The 25,640-nt window shown below is 38.2% G+C and overlaps 3 protein-coding genes across 3 annotated transcripts in view; 2 read left to right on the plus strand and 1 right to left on the minus strand.

The window, feature by feature from the left end:
* Positions 1-1,224, plus strand: part of spegb (striated muscle enriched protein kinase b) — a 109,277-nt gene extending 108,053 nt beyond the window's left edge. The window contains exon 42 of the mRNA XM_079822473.1: positions 314-1,224. Within this exon, the coding sequence (XP_079678599.1) occupies positions 314-551 (238 nt within the window). The 3' untranslated portion in view covers positions 552-1,224. The remainder of the gene's footprint in view (positions 1-313) is intronic.
* Positions 1-25,640, minus strand: part of tfpia (tissue factor pathway inhibitor a) — a 1,059,262-nt gene that overhangs the window by 440,319 nt on the left and 593,303 nt on the right. The window lies entirely within an intron of this gene.
* Positions 8,759-25,640, plus strand: part of ctdsp1 (CTD (carboxy-terminal domain, RNA polymerase II, polypeptide A) small phosphatase 1) — a 40,386-nt gene continuing 23,504 nt past the window's right edge. Inside the window, exon 1 of the mRNA XM_079822332.1 lies at positions 8,759-9,785. Within this exon, the coding sequence (XP_079678458.1) occupies positions 9,710-9,785 (76 nt within the window). The 5' untranslated portion in view covers positions 8,759-9,709. The remainder of the gene's footprint in view (positions 9,786-25,640) is intronic.

The following is a 25,640-nucleotide window of genomic DNA, read 5'->3' on the forward strand; positions in this document are numbered from 1 at the left end:
GTTTGTGGCACACAAACGGCACCTTTCATCTAGTGCAAATCTTAGTAAATCACCTTGCGTGATTCATTTAAATACTTATTTAAATTTTGCTTCTGAAAGGTAAACTCCTACAAACGCATATGCAATAAGGTCAGCCACAAAAATAACTGTCCACACCTTTTCAGCGCTATTTTTTCACTGCGTGTCTTTAGTAAATCCTGACTGTAGATTTTAACACCAAAAGAGGGTTTGCGCTGGCGCAGGCTGTTAGTAAATCTGGCCCTATGTGTCTTGATGTTGACTGATTCCTGTTTCTGTCTGCACGGCGTTTCAGGGCCCGTCCTACCATTAAGGACTGCTTTAACAACTCCTGGCTGCAGGATGCTTATCTAATGAGACTGCGGCGACAGACTCTCACATTTACCACCACACGCCTCAAGGAGTTCCTGGAGCAGCAGCAGCAGGTCAGGGTCGAGGTGGCAACAAAGCACAAAGTCCTTCTGCGTTCCTACCAGAGCACCCCATCCACCCCCTCAACGCCCGGCACCCCTGCAGCACCCATCTCTCAGTGAGCTCCACCACTGGACGTCCTCCAGAGAGATGAGAACACGGCTCCGGGGTTCTCCAGGATAAGGGCAGAGAGAGACACAGCCTCAGGACATCCCAGCCCTTGGTGGGCCCTTGGGGGGGGGCCGGTAAAAGTGCGGTGCGTGTAAGCAGATCAAGCACAGAATCTTCTGACCTCGGAGTGTACGCCACCTGAAACACACACACACACACACAAAACCTGGCGTCCAAAAGCGTAATGGATTTCAGTGCATTTACCTCCGTTAGCTGTGGCCAGCATGCACAGTGCAGTCGTGTTTATCGTTCAGGACGTCGTCCTCACTTTAAGCATCCTATTCTTCTTTCCTACGACTTTTTGACAAACCTAGTTCTCTCTAGCAAGTGGTCAGGAACTTGGACCCATCCTGGTTGAGAAACTCAATCAAGAAGACTAGTCCATCACTCGACGCAAAAAAAATGTCACGTCAATGTGTATTTTCTGTGGTGTCTTCCAATTGTGAACCAGGGCCTTGAGATTTGTGGAAAATGGTGTATCTCTTTTTTTTTAACTGGTTTTTATGGCATAAGTAATACTTTTATTACTGCTAGTTGTTATACTGTAGTGATCATCAGTATACATATGAAAACTATCGACTCAAACGAGATGCTTTTTATCTTTTACTAAAGTGTTTTGATCTAAACTGAAGCGTATTGACTTTATTGTAATATTGAAAGGCCTCAGCTTTAGGGAGTGACGTTTTTGCAAGAATTCCCAGTTCATTAAAGCACACACGGTTTGGTTTTCCATGACACTTAGACTTTCGATATGCTGAAGTCTTTGCGTTTAACACCAGGAATGTATTATATATGGCAGATTTCAGTGCATACAGTAGCATACAGCATGCATCGGTACAAATTCCTCTTCATAGCGTATCGGCAGCACCATCGGTTTCCAGAGAAAAGTCGTGGTATAACGGCCAAAGTTGTGTTTATGTAGAGATCGGCTGATTCAAGATGGGCCTGGAAGCTACCTAGTGATCTCGTAACGGATGGACGGGATGGAGATGTCTCAGAGAAGGGACTAAAACATACGTTAGCTGCTGCATTGAATGTTTATGAGATTGATTAGCATATTATTTTGAACGTTTTTGCTGAAAGATTCATTTATACCCATGAATGAGAGTAACTTTATGGTTGAATGATTATTGGGGGGGGGGGGGGGGTCTTGTTTTGATCTAAATCATACTAAATATATAAACTATATTAAGATATAAAATATATATTAAATGTATTGTCCACAAAAATCTGAGATTTTTTTTTTTTTTTAATGAATGATGAAAAACAGAACATGTATTCTCCGACTACACATGGAGATATATATCTAAAAATGATTTTATTTTATTTGAATGGGTGTTGATCTTGATTTGATTATTATTTGGATTTATTTCTGAGCGGTTTGCATCCTGTTTGGTGAACATAGTCACAGAATCAGTGCTTGATTTATTTTTTATTTGTCTGTTTTGTTTAGTTGTTAATTTATCTAACGGACAAATGAGTGATTCGCGAAAAAATCATATTCACAATTACAGCAAACAAACCTACAATTAAGCAAAGTGAAAGAACTGAAAATCGTATCAGGGTCCTACAGTCATGGGGAGGAAAAAACTGTGAATATGACCACTTGGCTAGAAAATGCTCTTTGTGAGAAATTGACATAAAAACTCCTTATCCAGCGATCACGAACGACAGGAAAAGACATGGAGATCCATTGGTCAAAAGGTGCGGGAACGCTGCAGTAATGTCCTCGTGGTTTTTAGCACAATCCTGTCGTGACCTTCTCAGTCCGCACACTGCAAGTGAACACCTTTGACCTTCTATCACGTACATAACTATTGGCTTGGTTTATAAATAGCTGTTTGCTTCGTTTTTATTGCAGTACTTGCTGTGAGATTCAGCGCAAACTCTCTTCTGTTTTCCATCAGTTTGCATAAACGCTAACACTGGGTTTGTTCTTCTATCCGATTTGTTTATGATTTGTTTCAACTCGGGTTATTCAAATTGTTCAAGCTTCTAGTTTCAAATATATTATGGTGCGAAATTAATGGAATCACAATAAAGAAGAGAGAATTCAGACTCAATGTGTTGTTGTGAATAAGGTTTTATATTTTGTGTGTGCGTGTGTGTGTTTACTACTCTTTCAGTCATGCCGAGCAACCCTTTAATGTGAAACTAAATCAAGCTTTTCTGGAATGAATTATGTTGCACTAAAACAGTGACAATGTGGAGATAATATGAATGTTTTACAGTAGAATGAAGTGTGTATATGTCGAAACCATGACTTTTCATGAATAAAATCAGCTGTCAGCAATACTCAACAGACTCTAAATTAATGTATTATTATTCCAGTCATTTCAGTGCATCTAAGTACTGTTACAAAGTGGAAATGGTCTAAATTACATTACAAGACACTTCAGAACAATTACACAAATTCAACCAGACGTAGTTAGATTGGCTTGCATAGACGGGCCATTAACTGTGAGGCCAATCCAAATGTTAGGATTTCATTTTGGACCATGTTTCATATCTGACTATCGGCTCAGTGTATTGCTGCTCTTAGCCTTAGGGGTCTTTGCATTATATGTTGACAATGTACAGCACAACTGCTCACTCTAGAGCATCTTTTCTCAACCTCAGAATGTCCTTCACTCTAAGATAAAGATCCACAGAGGGGAAATGCTTTGGTATTTAAAGACCTCCAGTCTCAAACTTGAGTACTCTCTATGGACCTTTATTTCTAAAACTCAGGCACAATATGAGGACAACGGGTCATTTGTTGGATGCTGAGTAGAGGTAAAGGTCAAGCACTTTTTCAGGTTGAGTGGTAGTTGATTTTGTTCATCAGTAGATTTAAGATTATAACTCATCCCAATCATCCATCATTGAGCTTGACTCTGTTCGTTCCTGTTGCCTGTGTTGTTTTAACCCTTAACCTTTGTTTATACTTTTTGATTTGTTTAATTCATTTACATTCCATCCATTCATCTATCTTATCCCTCCATCCATCTGTCCGTCTATATCTATCCATCCATCTATCCATTCATCCGTCTATATCCATCCATCTATCTATCTATCCCATCCGTCCGTCCATCTATATCTATCCATCCATCCATCTATATATCTATCATACATCCATCTACATCTATCCATCCATCCATCTATATATCTATCATCCATCCATCTACATCTATCCATCCATCCATCTTATCCATCCATCCGTCCGTCTATATCCATCCATCCATCCATCTATCTATCTTATCCATCCATCTATATCTATCTATCCATCCATCATCTATATATCTATCCATCCGTCTATCTATCTATCTTATCCATCCATTCATCGGTCCGTCTATATCCATCCATCCATCTATCTATCTTATCCATCCGTCCATTTATATCCATTCGTCCATTTATATCCATCTATCTATCTATCTATCTATCTATCTATCTATCCATCCGTCTATATCTATCCATCCATCTATCCATCATCTATCCATCCATCCATCTTATCCATCCATCCGTCCATCTATATCCATCCATCTATCTATCCATCCGTCCGTCTATATCTATCCATCCATCTTATCCATCCATCCGTCTGTCTTTAGCATCCATCTATCTATCTATCTTATCCGTCCATCTATATCTATCCATCCATCCATCTATATATCCATCCATCATCATCTATCTATCTATCTATCTATCTATCTATCTATCTATCTATCTATCTATCTATCTATCTATCTATCTATCTATCTATCTATCTATCTATCTATCTATCTATCTATCTATCTATCTATCTATCTATCTATCTATCTATCTAGCCCATCCATCTATCTATATATCCATCCATCCATCATCCATTCATCTATCCATCCATCTATCCATCCATCCATCTTATCCATCCATCTATCTATCTATATCTTATCCATCCATCTATATCTATCTATCCATCCATCCATCTATATATCCATCCATCATCTATCTATCCATCCATCCATCCATCCATCCATCCATCCATATATCCATCCATCCATCCATCTATCAAGCCCATCCATCGATCTATTTTTGAGATACTATTTTTAAATACAGTACAAACCGTAATATTGTGAAATATCATTAAAATGTAACATAAACTGTTTAGAATTTTAAGATGTTTTAAAATGTAATTTATTCCTGTAATGAAAAAGCTGAATTTTCAGCATCATTACTCCAGTCTTCAGTGTCACATGATCCTTCAGAAATCATTCTAATATGCTGATTTGCTGCTCAAGAAACGTTTCATATTATTATCAATATTGAAAACAGTTGTGCTGCTTATTATTTTTTAGGTAACACTTTATTTTAAGGTGACAAAGTTACACGCTACTACATGTACTTACTATAATAACAATAAATTATACCTAATTACAAGTAATTAACCCTGAACCAAACCCTTACCCCCTAACATAACTCTATAGTAAGTACATGTAGTTAATTAAATTTGATGAATAGAAGTTTCAAAAGAACAGCATTTATTTGAAATAGAAATATGTTGTAACATTATAAATGTATTCTCTTTAGATCAATTTAATGCATGCTAGCTGAATAAAAACATCTTACTGACACAAAACATTTGAATGGTACTGTATATTCAACAACAACAAAATTTTAATTTAGAAACAATCAACTTCTTTTGTATTCATTTAAAGCTAGCTGACTACTAGCTAACTTGATGAGATAGCAAACCATTATTACAATCTCAAACAATATCAAAACCCATGATCCTTTTCCAGTATGTCATACACATTGACATAGATTAAACAGTTTGAAGTTTAATTTTCAAGATTTCTCCAGTCGGATCTGTCTGTCTTAAAGGCAGCACCACTAGCAGTTCCAGGATGCCCTTTAACATGAATGACCCTCAAGTCTAAGAGGCAGAAATCCACATCCACGCTTCATAGCGAGAGCACTGGTGAGTCACAATCGGATATAGATGGAGCTCTATTTAATGCTGTGAGGCTCGGCTGCATGTAACAGCTGACCTTTGATTTGTCGTCTGCATGAATGTGCACCATTGTCTGTCTAAATCAAGGAAAAAGCTGCAACTAAAAGGGCCCTCCAATGTGTCTGCAGGAACTGAAAGATGTGGTTCTGCTGGAGGGCAGTGCAGTGTCTTCCCAGACCACTTCATCTTCTTGTCAAAGAATAGGAAACAGCTGAGGGATGGACTAGAACCCATATGTTTTTGAGGATCCGGATGTTGTGGCCCTGCCTGATCATCTGTGAAGCTACCTCGGATAACCTAAGCAGAGATATGGTCATCAATTTGCGAAGTCGCCCTAAAATCAAAACGGACAATTCTTGTTTTTAATGGAATATTGCCATATTTATTATAAATGATTTATCTCATAACCTTTAAAGGGGTGGTTGATTATGATTTCACTTTTTTAACTTTAGTTAGTGTGTAATGTTGCTGTTTGAGCATAAGCAACCTCTGCAAATTTACGACGCTCAAAGTTCAAAGCAAAGGGAGATATATTTTATTTTACAGAAATCACTTTTTAAGGTCATTCATGTTAAAAGGGCATCCTGGAATTGCAAGTGGTGGCCTTTAGACAGACAGATTCGACTGGAGAAATCTTGAAAATTAAACTTCAAGCTGTCACATCCGTCTTTTCTCATTTATTGCAATACAGTACGTAACACAAATGCAATAGCATGACATAAAAGCAAGATGACAGCATAAGTTATAACCGTAATTACACTAAACTATACCTGTTCTATGGCTCCATGACTCTGAAGGCATCTTACAACAGTTCCCACATGAGCGATTTATAGATTATCATGACAGAACATGCTAATCGATTACTTGAAGATAGTTAACTCCACATCAGCACATAAATCCATCAACTAACCATTCAGAAACGTCCTGTCGCATTCTACATGTTGTCACTTGAGTCTCTTCATCATTGTCCGACCGGTTTGAACATAAAAACAGACTGCGAGGTAATCAGAGCTGCTAACACCAGCTCTATAAGCTCCGCCCTCTTCAGCAGCTCATTTGCATTTAAAGAGACACACACAAACGGCATGTTTTTGTGTGTGAAATCTTTACAGATTTTTATAAAGTAGACATAATAACTTTAATATTGTTAGGCAACCTAGGTTTACTTGATTATCCATACATCATTTTCAGAATGTAAATGTTAAATGTAAATATCAAATATGATACATTTCTCAATCATCATTGTATTGCAATGAATTATATGTTTGCCCCCAATAAAATTAACAGAGCTTTGATCATAAAACTAGCTTTTAAATATCATCTTACTAAAGACATTGGGAGAGATAGGGACTGCTATTTTAACGATATGAGCACATGGCGCAGATGCACTTCTGAAATCCACTTTTGCTAGCTTAATGACGGAAAAAACGGTCAGCACGCCAGGCGCATGGTCTAAAAGGGTTGTACCTAGTCTCTTAATGAGTCATGGGTGTGTTTTGGGTATGACATGCAATAAACCAATCAGAGTCTCATCTCCCATTCCCTTTAAAAGCCAGTTGCGCTCGCACCATGATGGATTACATGGCGGAATTTGCAAGCGGAAAGACTGAACGCTTCTCCAGAGAGGAATCTTTTATCTTTAATATTTAAAAATGTTTGTGTGCTGCTGCGCGTCCCTGTGTGTGTAATAAGCAGAGTGTACGTGCGCTGTGAACCCACCTATAGGCACATATTACTAACACGCCCTTTAAATAACACCAAAAATACTCAATGCGCAGTCTTTTTCAGTTGCCTCAAAATAGCAACGCGCCAACAATGCGCCTGAACACACCTCATTTTCAGACAAGCACGCGAACAGATGCGCGCGAGTGCATTTGCTATTTAAACAACATGGCGCTGAAAATGATAACTGCGTCAGACTGAAACTATAACTACATTTTTAGACAGTGTCGTATGTTGTATGCACAAGCTAATATGTTGATCCGCAAATTTAGTATGTGCTCAGGATCTGTGAAGACTACACTTTTTAGAACATTTTGTACCCCTATGTATACTGCCCATTTGTGGCGCTGTTACAAAAAGAGCAGCATGCAGAAACTGAATGTAGCATATAATGATGGAATGCGGCTGCTGCTTAAGGTGCCACGTTGGAGCAGTGCGAGTCAGATGTTTGTTAATGCTGGTGTACCCACCTGCTCTGCAGTGTTGCGGAATATCATGTACAGATGTATGTGTAGGCTAACTGACTCTGCAAACAGTATAATTTTAACACTGACGAACCCAACACTAAGTTCAGTCAGATTTTTCTCCAGATTGTGGAACCACTGGCGTTTTAGTTTATATGCAAATATGTGATATGTATTGTTTGTTTGTTTTTGTGTTTGTATTGGTATATTTCATGTATGTGTTTTTTGGACCATGTGTGTCCTGAATAAAAGCTTTGATGATTGATGATGATATAGCAAAAAACACTTGCATAGTGTTTGTGCTGGGTGTATGATAGGGCCCATAGAGTGATAACTGATGTTGATATGCATTTTATATATGTGGTCTGCTATGCTGTTATTAAGATCTCATTGATTTACATTTCAATGTATTAGAATTTAAATGACATAGCAACTGTGCCAAATTGCTTATTTTTGCTCAATTTTGGCAGTTTTTTTCCCCTCCTCGCCTAGTTTCATATTCTCCTATATCATATGATAATGCTGATATTCATAAAAGCCTGATGTATCAAATATGATACTCAAAGTAACACATATGCAAAGACAAACAAACAAACAAAAAATATTCACTGAAAAATGAAACCAACTATTCTATTAAATCTGACTATTTCATGTATAGATATATATTAAAGTTTTTTTCAGATGAGGAAAATTAAATAGATCTTTAATCAAGTTTTCAAACAAATAAAATAAATAAATGTTTGTAGGCTACTAATTTTACTTTACTTAACCCTAACCCTAACAATTAAATATGAGGCCATAAAAAAATATATTTTTGTAAAAAACTTGAAAATCTTCAAACGTATAATCTGGAGGTCTTAGTAATGCTTTCAGTGAATGACTGTAGACTGTTAAGTGTAGTGTGTCGTGAATACCAATGATGTAAACTTTGTAATCAACATGACGGAGTGCGCGAACTTTGAGGACTCTCCCTATCCTCCATTCTAAAGACGGTCTCAAGCCCCCCGCGCTCGCAGCTCCTGCCAAAAAAAAGTTCACAAGAAAGTTGTCTTGCTTATTAAAAAGGGTAAAATACACACGCATTCGTTTGAAAGCCATTCACGCCTAACTACTTATGATATATATTACCTGTCGGACGTTAGAAAACCCGTTTTAACGCAGAACCGAGCATTCTGATACACCGAGACCGTGAGATCTTTTAAACTTTATTTGCGTGTTGGATTTTGTAGATTTTAAAGGGGCAACGCATATTAATCAAGCCCGCGTCCAAGCGACTAGGACACTTTGTTCCAAAGTTAGATTTATTATCTAGTTCATGATAAAGAAGAATAAATAATTTACTTTTAACACGTTTGTCATATTTACTGAGTGTGGGCGATAAAACATCAGCTGAACTTGAATTGTGCTAAGCTGTCTTGGTTCGTGGGCCCACCTTCCTATTGAGTAATAAATATATTGCATTTGAAGATATTACTACATTTAGGTACTAAAAGATATGTTCACATGTTCTGGGTTTCTTCTGATTCGTAACATATTTCACATTCGTAAACTTTGAACCTTAGAAGTGGCTTGCAAAAGTCTGTCTTGCCTGAGTGTCGTTGCCCCTTTAAGGCGAAGGGTGCCTTGAAACCGTTGAGTTCCATGTTTGTATGTTGAAATTGAGAGCAGAGCCGAACTCCATGTTGTGAAAAGTTATCATCCAGGAACTTAACTTTTTATTATTATTTTTATTTAATTTTCTTTTTGTCGTATAACTTATAAAAACATAGATATCACATTCAGCCTAGTATGGTTTCGCATTATGAATGTTCTTAAGTGGTAAAAGTCTTTTGGAGTTTTGGGGGCATTTGCAGGGAGTCTTTTCTCTTTTTTTTTCTCAATTCAATCGTAGCCAGCGGAAAGATTTTTAATACGGAAACCCTTTTTAAGTTGCGATTTTACTTGCTTTACGGATCTCATGGACCACCCGTCCGCCTCGATCATCACGCAAGTGAGCAGGGATGAAGAAGCGAGTACTCCTTTACGGGACAGAGGTGAGTTGAGAGAAAGTTTGTTGTCGGCACATGTCAAACCCCTTTGATGAATGTTTGGCGCGCGGCGGCCGCTTGATACAAAGCTACATTCAGCCAAAGTCAAGACTGTATTCAAAACTCAGAGTTAAATAATATCACACGTTTCCGCACACCAAAACATTACAAAAACATGTGATTTCCACTTTCGAAAGATGACAGTTGGTGCGTCTTGGATGTGGTTCCCTTTAGTCAGTTTATTATAATGATACAGTGGAAACCCGTCTCACACAGTTGGCTTAATGTGCGTGCTATACACGAGTTTTATTCCAAAAAACATAATTTTTTTAAAATTATATATGTAAGTGAGGGTTTTGAGGGGGCGTGTCCATGGTGACAGTCCCCACTGACGTTTGAGGGAAGGTTCTTGTTTACTTCTAGTGTGTTGTAGTACATCAGCTAAACTGTCTGAGTCATATTATGTTTATGAATGTACTTATCCCATAATGAGTACCTCAGGTTGTAGGCTATCATCTAATCTCTGATGTTTAGATTGTCTTTTTGCTATGGTGTCACTGGCAATGCAATAATGTACAATACTTGCATGTTTATTGTTTGAAACTGGTGTAGTTTTGTAGCAAGGTGCATTCAACCTTAGTAGTACATTTCCATTTTACAAGTTTGGAAGCACCTGCGTATTCCTTATTGATGTGTTTTAGAATGATCAAATGCATCAAAATTATGAAATGAAACCCGGAAGTGGTGCAATTTAACGGTTCAAGTATTTAAGACTAGATTTTTAAGATCCTGCAATCAATCAATCAATAAATAATCAGTAAAGTGTCCAAACTTCTAGGTAGAATTATTGAAAGGTCATAAGTCATTATGTCACAGTAAGCAAGATAGGCCAAGATCTGCAGGTCAAAGGTTAGATGAAAAGTGACCCTATAATCAATTATTTGACTTCTCAGGAAAACATTATGGCTACAAAAACTTCATAGCTTCTCTTTTCTGATTATGTGTTTTGTACAGTGGTATTTTAATGGTCTTAACCATTTTAAACACAAATTACTGGTCAGAAATAATTGCACAAATACTGTAGATAAAGTAACTTAGCACAGAATAGCCTTCCCTTTGTTTTCTTTAAATGTTTAAGGCGTGTGGGTACATTTGCAGACAGCTTTTCACAGGAAGAAGAGTCAGTGTTGATGACTTCAAACAGTTCTTGAGTAGTTAAAAAAAAAAAAAAAGTCTCCCAGTTAGTTTTAGTTTAATGTGAGACCAATAATTCACTAGGGTTCTGGACTCTGACAGGCCAAAACATGAGCCTGATGGACTTGTTCTCCAGCCACTTTTTGGTTGTCTTTGTAATTTGGGCTGGAGCATTGTCTTGATGAAAAATAACATCTGATCGTTCCTTTTCAATTGTGGGAAGCAAACCATTCTGCAATATTCTCCACTACTCCATAACATTGAATAGGCTTGGGTACTGTATATGACTGGTATGTACCAGAACGAATCAGAATGCAGATTTCGGTGCCTCATTTCGGTGCCACTTAACCCTTTAACGCATACGATCACACAGGTGCGATTGCATCACGTGATCAACTGCTAATTTCAAATGTGCTTTTGCACTTTGGCTGAGCCAGAGACTGATGCGCTAAGCCTTTGTCATATTATATCACAACTATTCAGGGTTTTCACCACATAAACTTATTTTATGTTTCAGACATTTAAATACACATAAATATTAGCAGAACAAAACACTTATAGTGTGTAAAATACAAACTGATGTCTATGAAAGCGACAATAACAATCCTTTCCATTATCACTTCCACTTATGTGAGCATCGGAATATCAGGTAGTTTATGACATAGCTAAAAAGTTTTGAATAATTAAGGAAAAACAAAATAAAAGTGATACAACTGCCATATAGCGCTATTATGGCTGCAGTGTGTCATGTGACAAGGAAATAAGCTGACGCGTACAAGAGTAACGATGAAATGTTTTTGCTGATTTAAAGTGTGATAACTCACAATTGTTATAATTCATCTTGGTACAGTATTAGTACTGTAACTGTTATTTAGTGTCTGTTAAATTATAGTAGTTGGGTTCAGCTTTGTTTATACTTTCACCTGGCTCTGCAGCGCGAGCCTCCGCTGTCTGCGCGCGCTACTCCCCAAATGGACGAGGAGTTTATACTTGACGCGCTTGCCGTTGTAATTTTCTTTGAAAGGACAGAGGGCGACTCTGAGTAATTGTTCTATAAATTATCAGGAAACAGTGGTGAGAAGAAGTAGGCTAATGTACACAGGGGGACGATATGTATTTTAGTAGGCCTTCACCAAAAACCACACTACAAAATAATCGTGTAAAGCTCAGTAAACCTTGATATTATTACTTGTGACATTAGAACAAAATGTGTACACATGTATACAGCTAAAATAACGATCTCTTAGATATTTCCTAATTTCATGAAACATTTTCATTTAGTTTCGGGAACATTCTTATTAAACATGCATCTTTATTTTCAATAAAAGGGCTTATTTCTGCTTTTGTAGGCTCATTTTGTAAACATAAGCAACTCATTTGTATGTGCAAACTGGGTGGCGGTTTGATGAGACGTCATGCTCGGCTAGATTCGCCTTGAACTCGTGCATCTTCAGATGTAGAGCCCCGCGAAAAGTAAAAAAAAAAAAAGCGCTGCACACCGCCACGCGAAATGGGGTCTCGCGCATTCAACGCGCACTACCGCCCACTCCGCGATGACGTCATTTTTGCCTCGCCCTCTTGCGGACGCGTCGAGTATAAACAAGGCTTTAGGTGGCTTAGGTTTTATTGTGGATTTAGGTAAATTTGTTATGTTTTGTTTACCTATATTTATATATTGAAGTATACTTTAAACTTTTAAAGAGCACCTATCATGGAATTTTGAAATTTACCTTTCATGTAGTGTGTAACATAGATCTAAGTGAACAAAAACATCCTGCAAAGTTTGAAATATGACAGTGCACCGTATATATAGTTATTTTCTTTCAAAAGTAAGAGTCGACTCTGAGTCATTTTTAAGAATCGTTAGAAGACTGAAGCTTTTTCTCTGACTAGATGACGTCAACTTGTCAAGTTATTTGAATACGATACGCCCACTTATTGCGCTCCAATACGCCAGTGCAAACTAGAAAACATCATGGCGACGAGACGCTGTGTTCTGAAGTGCGACTCAAAAGCAAACTTTTTTCTGCCCAAGCATGAGCATTTGAAGACTAAGTGGCTTGAAGACAAACCATACATTGTCGCGATTGAGTGTTTATTAGCCTTAGCCTATTATGTCTCTATTTGCATGTTTCGCGATCTCAGGAAGCTTTTATTATGGACTTCTATTATGGCACATGGTATCTTCTTCGTCTGTCTGTACCATATATGGACTACATGTGCACAGAGCGCCCTCCGGCTGCCAGTATGAATTGAAAACAACACATAAGAGACTCAATCGCTCATGATTAGGCTATATATGTGCATTTTGAGGAAGTATTGAATAAAAAATACTCCTCTGTTTAGAAATTTGACACAGACATATGAGAATCTATCAATATGTCTCCTGAGGGAGGACTAAAAGCCCTGAGGGATTTTGATTTGTCGCAAGTCTTAGTGAGGAGAATAGAGGAGTTTTTTTCAGCTGAGGCTCATATTACAATCAAACGGTACCGACGCGGTTTTCATATTCATAACTCCTGACACATATTAACAAATTACTGTCACTATAAGACTTTGATGGGCGTTCTGTTTCCGAAAATATCTGCACAGACTAAACCAATCACAACTGACTGGGTCATCGGACCAATCACCGCAGATTAGCGTCACGTAAAGGCGGGGTTTTGAAAAGTGAATCACTAAAGGAATCATTTGAGAATCGCTGTCAAAACAGGTAAAAATAAATGCATATTATAAGAAAACTAAAGTCTTTTTTGTCATTGCATGCATGCAAAACTGTTGTTGGGGACTTCTAAAACAATATTTGGAACATTTTAAATGCCATAATAGGTGCTCTTTAATATATTGTTCAATTTAAAGATTTTTTTTTTCAATGAAAAATAAGTTCTTTAATGTCATCCGGTCGTTTTGTGGCTCTTTGTTTATTTTTAAGTATCGGTTCGGGCACCGTTTAGGCACCAGTACCATTTTAAAAGTATTGCTTTGGCACCAGGATCGTAAAAAAAACACTACGATACCCAAACCTAGCATTAAATTATTTTGACTGTGAAGTAGCTCACCAACACCAGCAGCTAAAAAGCCTCGCCACACAATGACACTTCACTTCACTGTGGTAGAGACGCATTTATTATGATATTTCGCAGCAGATTTTCGAAGACACCGCTCTGGACCATCACCATGGAGCATCTCGTGTTTCATTGTGATTCATCAAACACACAACTTCCCATATTCTGCCAAAAACTTCATTCCGTCTTTGATGTTTTTCTGAGACCACAATGGCTTTTTAAGCAGTGCATTTGCTTAAATTCGACTAATTTCCTGACAAGTAATTTGTGGTTAAGACAATTAAAAGCTTAGTGTTTAATGAACGTAATGACCACAACCGTGTTTTCGAAATGATGCCTGGGGAGGATTCGCTACGGGTAAAGCCATAGCAGTCAGCCTCACTGCTTGTTTTTCCGACCGCTGTGTTTTTCACCAGCACTCCTTTTCCCCTCTTGCGCACACAGAGATGGAGATGGTTTACAAGCCTGTGTTTTTGTTAGAGATTTAAAGAAAACCACTCCCTGTAGCAGGTTCAGTACAGCGCACAGACCCAGAGCAAAGAAAATTTACCTAGAAATCCCACTTAATTTTTATATATTATTTGAGCTCAAATCTAAAACTGTCATGTAGAAGGCGGTGATGCACTGGAAGGTGTATTGAGTGCAACAAGCCTTTGCGATGTGCCTAGAGAATGTTGCTGAACTGGGTAGTTACATCTCCGGTTGCCCTTATGAATGTAAAAAGAAACACATTGTTTTGTAAGGCAAAGTATGACGTGGTTGAAAAGGAATCGGGAGCATTTACTGACTGTACAGCCATGTGTGATATTAAGTTTCAGAGTGACTCTTTATACTCTGAACATCCCTCAAAAAAACATTTACTTTCCGAGCAGTTAGATGTATTTGGACTAAAAATGACTTGCGGCAATAAACTGGAAAAAAAAGTTGAGAAATGACCTAATGCAAATGATTAAAGGGTTAGTTCACCCAAAAATGAACATTCTGTCATTAATTACTCACCATGTCGTATTAAACCCATAAGACCTTCGCTCATCTATAGAACACAAATGAAGATATTTTTGATGAAATCCGAGAGCTCTCTGACCCCTCCATTGACTGCACTTTAATTAACATTTTCAAGGCCCAGAAAGACAGTAAAGACATTGTTAAAATAGTCCATTTGACTACAGTGGTTCAACCTTAATTTTATGAAGCGACGAGAATACTTTTCGTGCGCAAAACAAACAAAAATAACATCTTTATTCAACAATCTCTTCTTGTCTGTAAACAGTGCAGCACTTCCAGAACGCCGGCTTACCATTGGCCGACGCTGTTCATGACGTGAACACCACGACGTATGCACTGTTTACACTATGTCAACTAGGGATGAAACGGTATGGAAATTTCACATCACGATTATAGTGACCCAAATTATCACGGTTATCAATATTATCACGGTTTTGTTCAAATGAGACGAATGTGTTCAAAAAGAACAGATGCACACAATTAAAACATTTCAACAAGTTTTATATTTGAAAATCAACAAACAACAAATAAATCAAGCAGCTCTATGCACTTTAAGATAGATTCTATTCTGTGGCATTTCCTTCCTTATAATGGTCGTCAATAGCAACGCATAACGCATAAATAATAATAATTTGGTGTAAATATAATCTCTAATATAATCTCTGTAAATATATTCTCAATCCATATTCTCATCATCAGCTATGACACATTTATATCTAGCATATTTTGTGTATGAGCCCAAACAGTAACCTACTGAAATAATGCATCCACATTTTCATATGCTTTAACAGTTTATTTGATTAAATATCAAAAGGTGTGGATCATACCTGACACCTAGATGAACACTTTACATTCAGTTTTATGACTGTAAGTCATTCTCTTCAAATGCAATTGAAGTTAGAAACGTGTATACCAATCTTCTATGTAACTTTAGAGACGGTCCCTAAATTCACGAATCTCGAACGTAAAGCCAACTTTATGCCAGTCATATCAGATGCGCTGTGGTTCTGCTGTGTTTGTTTGAAACTATTTTCGCTGCTTAAATAGAACAAAAACAGTCAACCACTGTATGATGAATGAATCTCCTGCGTACATCGCATGTTTTGAACGCAGATTTCAGTGTGAGAGCGCTCTGAACAAAACTCCGGCTCATCTGAACGCCTCTGAGAGACACGTGTGGTTGGTTATAATGCGCAACGCAATTATAACAGATGGCTTTTGAGAAGACTATAATAAGTTCAAAGTGGCGAGTGTGAGTGGTAGTAATACCAGACGTAGTTTTGGTATTGAGATCAAAGTCCACTTGCCTTGCGTTCACAGATTTGACGTGTTTCCCCCATTACAGCGACTTTCTTCTGGAGTGTTCTGCAGACAGGGGGACCATCTTTGTTTAAGTTTCCCTCAGGACTTTTGTAAAAGCCAGAATATGACCACACCTCAGATTTGGTCCCTTTAGAAGGCTGAACAATCCCCCGAGTGCTGTCACTGCCTTCTGCCATTTCTTCTCATTCAAAAACAGCGTTGGCGCTGCGCCTGCACCAGGCTGATGCTGACTGGACAGGATTTACCGCAAGTTTTCAAAATCGTGATAATCACGCCCGGTTTTAATGATAATTAATTTTTAAACGATATTGCTAACCGTCACTACATTTTATCGTGGTTTATCGTGAAACCGGTAATCGTTCCATCCCTAATGTCAACAGCGTAAGAGTCTGACACAGGCTAGAAAAAATTGTTGAATAAAGTTGTTTTTTGTGTACGAAAAGTATTCTCGTCGCTTCACAACATTAAGGTTGAATCACTTGAGTCACATGGACTATTTTAGCAACAGGACATTTTTACTACCTTTCTGGACCTTGAAAGTGGTAATTACGGGTTTGGAACGACATGAGGGTGAGTAATTAATGACAGAATTTTCACTTTTGTGTGAACTAACCCTTTAATAATGTGTAGAGATTCCCAATGAGTGTGAAGACACTAGCTATGTTTCTATGTGCACAAAATTGGAATGTTTAGCAGTTCAACCCAGCAGAATGATATCCGTTACAGCATAAAATATTTGCGAATCTAGCAGAGTTTCCATCCCATGTGTTCAAAAGAACACAATTGTCACTTCCTGGAATATTGGCGCAAAATAGCTGTGATTAAAAATAGAAGTTGCTATAATTGGGGAAGGCAAGCCACTCTGGATCTTTTTCCCTGCATCATAAACGATTTGTGTCTCAGATGAAACGCAATAAATGGCATCATGTTATCTTGCATTTGAAGGCGGATGCCTGGTGTTTGAAAACACAATCAATTGAGACAGTTCTGGGAGGTCATACCAAATCATTCTGATGACAGACTTTGGCTCAAGCCTTTTAGAATAAGTAAAAACATTTGAGATGCTGTGCAATGAATCTGACCTGCTGCCGGTTAGTCCAGTTATCCAATCACATCCACTGTTGAGGCAGTCACGTCAGTGTTTTTTTTTTTGTTTTTTTGCGCATTGAGGGATTTATTTGGTAAATGTGTTTCTATCATAGTTTATCTATGTCTTCCTATCGGATAAAAAAAATAGCTATCCGACTCAATTAAGCACATATGGATTTTTTATATGCATTTTTAGAATTTATGCACATCTTGGCGTTTCCGTCCAGCATTATTTTTTTAACGCGATATCCCAAAATGCACATAAAAATAGCTGGCTTCTGATCTGTCTCTTATGAAATAATATAGTTAAAGGTAGTCAAAGTAGTCACAGTTATTTTGACTGTGAGTACATGCACATGAAAGGATATGGAAAATAATGTTGCATAAAAAAACATGTCAGAAATGTAGTTTGTTTATTGATAATCAAATTTTTTTTTAATGCTGAACTGCTTTAATTCATCAGAATCGAATGACATTTAGTTTTTACCAGATATGTGGATTTTGTCATGGTTTAAACTTTTAGGTGTGCTTGCATCATACATTGGGTCTCTTTCTAGGCCTGTTTATCAAAAGTGCTGTCTCATGAATCGTGGGAAGACAGAGCAGTAGCTTAAGGTGATTGAGTCAAATGACGCTTGTGTGGTCTTCGAGGCAAAGTTTATCTGCAGATCTTTTTACGCATTCATTTCTAAACATAATTTGAACTACATATTTGTACTTTGAGTTGAACCACATCAAAGTAACTCAATTAGCGCTCTGTCACGTACTGTAAACATGATAGCCATCACATCATGTGTGTGAGTCCAGCAGTATGGCTCAGTTCTTCACGTGTGGCTTGCTTCTACATGCCCTGATGCTTAAGAGGAATCCCTGGATTTTCTTGTCTTTAGTGTCTGTACTCTCAGTTTAGCAAGCACTATTACTGCTTTCAGATTGTGTTGTAGTGGTTGTGTTCTGTTTACAAGTGCAGCGCTCATGAACTCTACTACAAAGTCATAATTACCCGTAGGAAACTTTGATCTTTGACTTCTGAGTTTGGGGTGTGGCGGTGTTAAAGGATCATGGCGGAAATAGTAAGTTCTAATGCTGATTGTTGACAGTGCAGTTTAGTTTGTAAAGCACAACAGTGAGGTTTTTTATTTTGCTGGTGCAAATTTTTACTTTCATTTAATTACTACTTTTTTGTTTTTGCTTTTTCCAAAATAAGGGCATAGTGTAAAACATTACGGTTCCGTTTACAATTTTCGGCCCATTCTTACAATGAGAAAAAGGGTGTCATATTTGTACCTTTAGGGGTACAACAGCTTGTCGCTTGGATTGTACCCTTAAAAGGACATATTTGTACCTTTTTTTTTCCACAAAAAGGTTCGTAGTAGTACCTTAAGGTATGTATTTGTAGGTACTAAGGTACTAATATGCACCTTTCAGGAGTAAAAAAGTACAAAGATGTGTCTTTAAGGGTACTGCTCCAGCGACAAGCTGTTGTACCCCTAAAGGTACAATTTTAACATCCTTTTTCTCTGTGTGTACTAGTGATTTAACTCTTTTCCTGCCTAGTGTTGTCAAAAGTACCAACCGCGATACCAAGTCGGTACTGAAATTTACAAAATGTGACGCTTTGAGCGCTGTTGAGCTGGAATCATAAACACCTCTGACTGGCCATTGTGCTCATGCGCTCATCGGATGTGATTGGCTACAATGATCAACGCACGGGAGCATTTGAAAGCACACGGAAGTGTTTGAAAGTGTTTTGAAAGCGGGAGCAGGACCATCTGAAAGCACAAGCAGACGTCGACCAGCGGACCGGTAGGCTGATAGGCGGGTGCATTCAAACGCTCGACCGTGTGTATCTGTGTAAACGCTCTGTGAAAAGCATCAAGAGCCAATCACAGACATATTGGATGAGCGTGTGAGCACAATGGCCAGTCAGAGGTGTTTATGATTCCATTCAACAGCGCTCAAAGCGTCACATTTTTTAAATTTCAGTACCGACTTGGTATCGCAGTCTGTACTTTTGACAACACTATTCCCACCAATGACAAGTTTTTCTGGCAATCCATATTTCCACTTGCCTGACAAGCCAGACCCAAATCAAGATGTTGGGTCTGGGAACTCACCATTGGCAGGGCTCAGTCCGAGGGGTGGAATAAACGGTTGTCTTTCAAATTCCCTCAGCACGCAATAGGCTGGCGCTACAACCAACCAGAGCAACGAATAAGGTGAAGCGGAGCTAGTTGATAGATTAAACGTTTGCCGTATCCGGTCGGCAAAACTCCGAACACATCTTCCTTTCTTAAGAATGACTTCAGTGCCGTTCTTTGTTCTTTTCTCAAAGAAAAGCTTAACAAGTCTTCCAGAGTCACGGCCAAAAACGATTCGAAAGACAGCTGTTCGCCAGCTTCTTTGTTTATAAGTAGCACGCGGAACCACCGCAACTCTGCCGTCATTATGTTAAGCCCGCCCTCCGACTCTATACACGATGTGATTGGTCTGACCAGAGTTTGGTTTTTCCAGCTCGCAAGCCAACGTAGAGTTGCTAGACGACAATGGCTGCAAAATAGATTAGGCGCTAGTAGTGCTGGGCGGTATACCGGTTCATACCGAATACCGGTATTTATTTTTGTTATGATATGAATTTTGATGATACCGCAATACCGGTATATGTCGCTAAACAACGTTTGGAACGCAGCGCAGCGCGTCATTGTTTGAGAGGGGACCGATTTCACTGTTGCACTGTACTGGTGAGAGCAGTCAGAACACAGCTGAGATCGCATCTAAAGCCTATGGCTGAATCCGAATCTGAAACCCCTATACCCTCGTTCACTATTCCCTACGTTATCACATTATTTGAAGGAGTGAATGAAAACGAGTGCGTGAAGTCGGACAACCGTTGTGTGTACATCGGCTGCACACTCGTTATTGCGGTGTGATGTGGGATAGACTGAGTGCACTCAATAACATCCAATGGTTTCGGACACCACTACAAAGCGCTGTCCCCTCCAAATAATGCCCTATTTGAAGTTATAGGGGGCTATTTCTGATTCAGCCCTTGATTATAGCGGAGAAACTACACGCGGCGCGCGCGAGAGAGCAGTTTCTGCGCGGAGCGCCGTGATGAGATTAACAGCGTTCTCCTCATGGATCATATTGCACATATATAGACCGGTGCGAGCGCGTTTAAGTTTTTAATGGACATATTTCATATACTCTAGTGCTCTGAACAAGTACCAGAAGCGTGTATGCGCACATATTTCATCACATCTTCTTCAAATTAAATGTGCACTGATTTGGCTACACTGAACCATATGATCACGACCACTATGACACGCTCGATTATTCTGCTATACAAAAGACAATGAATGATGCAAGTTAATAAATAAACTGACAATTCAAAGAAGAATGGGCAAAAAAGTAACTGCTTTATTCTTTCTGTTAAACTGATGTGTGTCATTTGTTCAGAGTGCTCTTAAATGTATTGCAAATATCCGCGTTTCTCCCTCGTTTTGTCAGTTTGTTGTTATATAGGGTTAGATTTTTAAAATGCTTAAGGTGCCCTCAACTCTGTTTTTTTTTTTTCTATCCGTGGTCATATTTTAATATTCATGTGCCTGTAATGAGTGTGTTGCAGGTCTATGTTTTATTGTCTCTCCATAGCATAATTTTGTGGGGCTTTGCAAACCTGTATTAACTCTAGTGTGGAGTTTTTCTACAATATTCACCCGTCATGACAGTAAAATAGGGCATTCCAGTCAATCTACTGCAGTATTTACTCTCTCAATCAGTAGAAAATGTGGTTAACACCCAGTCATGCATAGGGGAAAAAAATACCGTCATATACCGTGAAACCGATATAATTTAGAAAAATACCGTGATATACATTTTTGGTCATACCGCCCAGCACTAGGCGCTAGGGTGCGTCTAGATTTCTAGGCTATATTTTCACTATTACATGGTAGGGGGTGCTATTACACATCTGGTGAAAGAGTTAGGCCTTACAGAATCTTTGGCTTCAAAAACAGCAAAGCAGCAGAAACAAGCGATAGAAGCATTGCTTATGCATGTGTAAGCATAAGCATAACGCGATCATCGAAACATTCTACAGCATATAAATTAAAACTTTGGGGGTGTTGATGGATTTGATCTACTCAGTCCTGCATCCAATCCGTATGAAGTCTTTGACAAAAACGCTATTTTCTCAGCTTTTTGTTCAAAATGTTGCTTTTATTTACCCACATTCAAGTGTTGATAAAAAGCATTAAGCTAGAATAAAAGTTTTTTTGTTGCTGTTGTTTAAAAGTAGAGGCTAAAAATGCAATGGTTTTTTTGTAAATTAATTGTGATTTGTTTTTATTTGATTCCATTTTAAAGGCTTGATTAAATTGTTATATACATTTATATTAAAGCATAAAAAAACTGAATCGCGAAAAAAGAAAATTTAGGGAAACATGAAATTGATTTAAAGGTCCCGTTCTTCGTGTTTTTTTGAAGCTTTGATTGTGTTTACAGTGTGCAATATAACATGTGTTCATGTTTCGCGTGTAAAAAAACACAGTATTTTTCACACAATTTACTGATCTGTATACTGCTGTTTCCACTGTCCTAAAAACGGCTGGTGATTTCCCTGTTCTATAAAGTCCCTCCTTCAGAAATACGTAACGAGTTCTGATTGTGCCAGCGCTTACCGTGTTGTAATTCGACCGCAGCTTAGCGCACGTGCCAGCAGTTCCTGTGTTGTGATTCGACAGCAGCTTAGCGCATGTTGGAAAGATCACGCCTCTTAACGTAGAGATGTATGCGTTCAATAATCTCTACAGCGTCCCTGGGAAAGCCAAACAAAGGTGATTTGACTCCTGGATGAAAATAACAGCGTCTCGACGACATGGCGATAAACACACTCAACGCAACAGTTCCTTTTCTCCACGCGACCGTCCGCTTCTCCACGTGGGACAGCAACAAGACCGCGCCCCCTTTTTCGCGTTTCTTTGTGGGCGGAGGTAAGTCTGTTCTACTGCTCTACTGACGTAATTATAGCAGGAAGTACCAGGATGTAGTCCAAGCCAGCCGTTCGCTGTAAGCTTTGAAAGGGAACTTCTGTTAAATAAAATATCTCGCTTGGCATTGAACTTTGAGCTTTATAATTTTACAGGTATTATTTATGCTCTAACAGCAACATTACACACTAACTAAAGTTTGAACAATGGGATCATGCGGAATGGGACCTTTAATGGTTAAATTAAAAGGTAGCTACTCTGTGGAGTTTAATTATGAACAAACAAGCTTACATGTTTACATTCATTCTCAATATCTAACCAATATGTAGAAAGCATTTCCTTTCCTATTAATGGTAAATTAATATTGTGATGTAAAATATTGTGATGATAATATTTTTGGCCATATCGCCCGGCCCTAGTTTAAATCAGCGCAGTTTGCAATGTCCAGTCTGTAACAGAAATCCAAATGTTTATATTTTCATGGCATAAAAACACATGCATGTTTTGGCATCTGGCTCAAACTCGCTCACACCGGCCCTGGGTCAATTGGATGATCCTTACTAGGGCTGAACGATACATCGAATTTTCATCGTCATCGCGATATGAACTCGCGCGATGAACACATCGCAACAGACAGCCTGACACGATGAATAAGGGAATACAGTTTATTACATGCGCCAATCTGAGTAAGGTATTATGAATACTTGGATTACTTCCACATTGAATTGCATTTTATAAGTGTAGGAATGCGGCCATCAAATCCTGCTTACTAAACATATATTATAAAATATTTAGCTAACGTCATACGGGGCCAACGGCTCTTGGGCTAGTAAATCAGCGCATAGGAGAACATTATGCGCTGATTTACTAGCCCAAGAGCCGTTGCACGTCAACTTAGCTGGAGCACCTGCGGTGGTCGGCCAAAATACTTTTTTTTTGTTTTGTTTGTGAAGCTGTTTTACGTGAATATTATGACACGAGTGAAGCACAAAGTTTTATTTACAAAATAAATAATAGGTTCGCAGTTAAATGTTACATCACAGCCATGGAAACATATGGATTCATGCCGATAGAGGCTTTATGTGGTGAGCCAAATTTAAGTTTGCTTGCGTTTTGCTATCTGGTCACACGATTTTCCCCGAATTTAACAATAGGCTTACTCCATTTTATTCTACTGGACATGGAATCTCGTATTTATTTTCCCAAATCCTCATTTACATCTCTGACAGGGGATTAAACATTGTTTGATTTATTTAGGAGTAGGCTATATTCGCATCATTTACTGTGGTAAAGTAGAAAAGGTAGGACAGATACATTTTACTTCAAACTTTACTTTATTTAACACCGTTTGTGCTGCTATTAGACTTGGTTTTGTGAGATTTTGTGTATAGCGCATTTCATACTCGCCGGAGATTTTTAGTTTTGCTTTCTCTCACAGCGCATAATCAAACAAAGCCTACGTTCTTGACCCTGTGGAAGATAATTTCGTTCTTCACATTTTACTACAAGTAGCCTATCAGTTTTGGAACATCAGAAGAAAACATGAAGATATTAGAAAACGATGCTTCTTTCCTGCTCGTGTCATCCCTTTCAGCGCAAAGGCATATGACGAACGTCTGTGGGGAAATATAAACGATTTTTTTCTTTAACTAATATTTAACTTATATTATTTATATTTCGATTATTTACAGATATGTATTTAAATGTTTTACAGGCTGTAGTAGGCTATGTTGTTTCACTGACGGAAGTAGGCCTACTAAAATAAACACGCATGTATATACATATATATATACACACCTCAATCTCAATTAAATAGCCTACATTTTGAAAATAAAAAATATAAACGAATAATATATTTAACGAATATATAACGAATTTATATATATAATATAGGCTAAAAATATATAATGACCTAGGCGTGCGTGCGTGTGTATCCGCCACCGCTTCGTTCTCCATTCTCTTTTTTTCTTTAATATGAAATGCTGTTTGAATACATGTATTCTGTTACTGCCAACACTGAACACGACCTATTAAAGCACCAAGACATGGGAACAGTAGGCTATCTATATTCACATTTGAATATTTATCGCAAGTCATATCGTCATCACAATATTAAACAATGTTATCGCACATCGCAGCTTTTCCTCATATCGTGCAGCCCTAATCCTTTCTGTTGAGCCCTGTTTTGGATGCATGTATATTACACCTTTTATTTTTTCATTTTCACCATTCTAAAATAATTAAAATTGTATACAAGTGGAAGAAATGTTGTATATCACTGTGAAACTTCACATAGAATGAGTGCAAATTACACATCTTATGCCAGGTTCAGACAATATTTTTGTCTGTTATGATAGTTAATGTGTCAGATTATTAAATATATTTTGACTCCTAAATTCATGGTCATGGACAAGTACATGTCAGACTACACGTTGCTTCCCGACCAATCATCTTTATTGGGTGCGATGCCATAGAGAAGGCGAAACTAGCGACTGACTTTCGTTATGACCAAAATCTTATATAATTTTATTTCACCATAACAATATATATCTTGATATAGTTATTTTCGCTTTTATTCATACCTTTTGAAATTTCATAATTCGTATCACCATTTTCAATATCATTTAAGAAACTAATACTAGCCTAAAAAAAGTTACAAAAGTGATTCAGTCAAGAGCAGTGAGAGATTTTTTTTTGTTGTTTCATTAGCGTTAATGATAATGACAACAGGTCATTTTGGATGCTGCCACTTTAAGACCGACTGCACGGATCCATTATATTTGTGCGTTTTCTCTCAACAGTATAGTTCATTCAAGACATAAATTACTGTTTACTTGCAAATACATGCCACTTTGACAAATAGGTATGTATATTTTACCATTCAAGCCCATTTAAAGCAGCAAAAAGCACTCGGGTTCAACAAGCCTACCCCCCGGTGATCCCAGTATGACCAGTGTTGCCACACGTCGATTAACCGGTGGGAAAATGTCCACGCCTTCACAACCCTAGGTTACCATATTCTTACCATAGCTCCACAAAATTTTCCTCCATTAAACCAATTCCACCTAGCAGGCAGCACCAAGCAGCAGTCTCTCTTTCGTTTCGCCATCTTTGAAAGCTGTGTATGGAAGAGCTTCTGTACTGCTGTTGGTCATAATCAGAGATGTGATGGAACCCGTCATGGAAGACCGGAA

Source organism: Gobio gobio, assembly GCF_949357685.1.
Source record: "Gobio gobio genome assembly, chromosome: 7".
Taxonomy (NCBI): Eukaryota; Metazoa; Chordata; class Actinopteri; order Cypriniformes; family Gobionidae; genus Gobio; species Gobio gobio.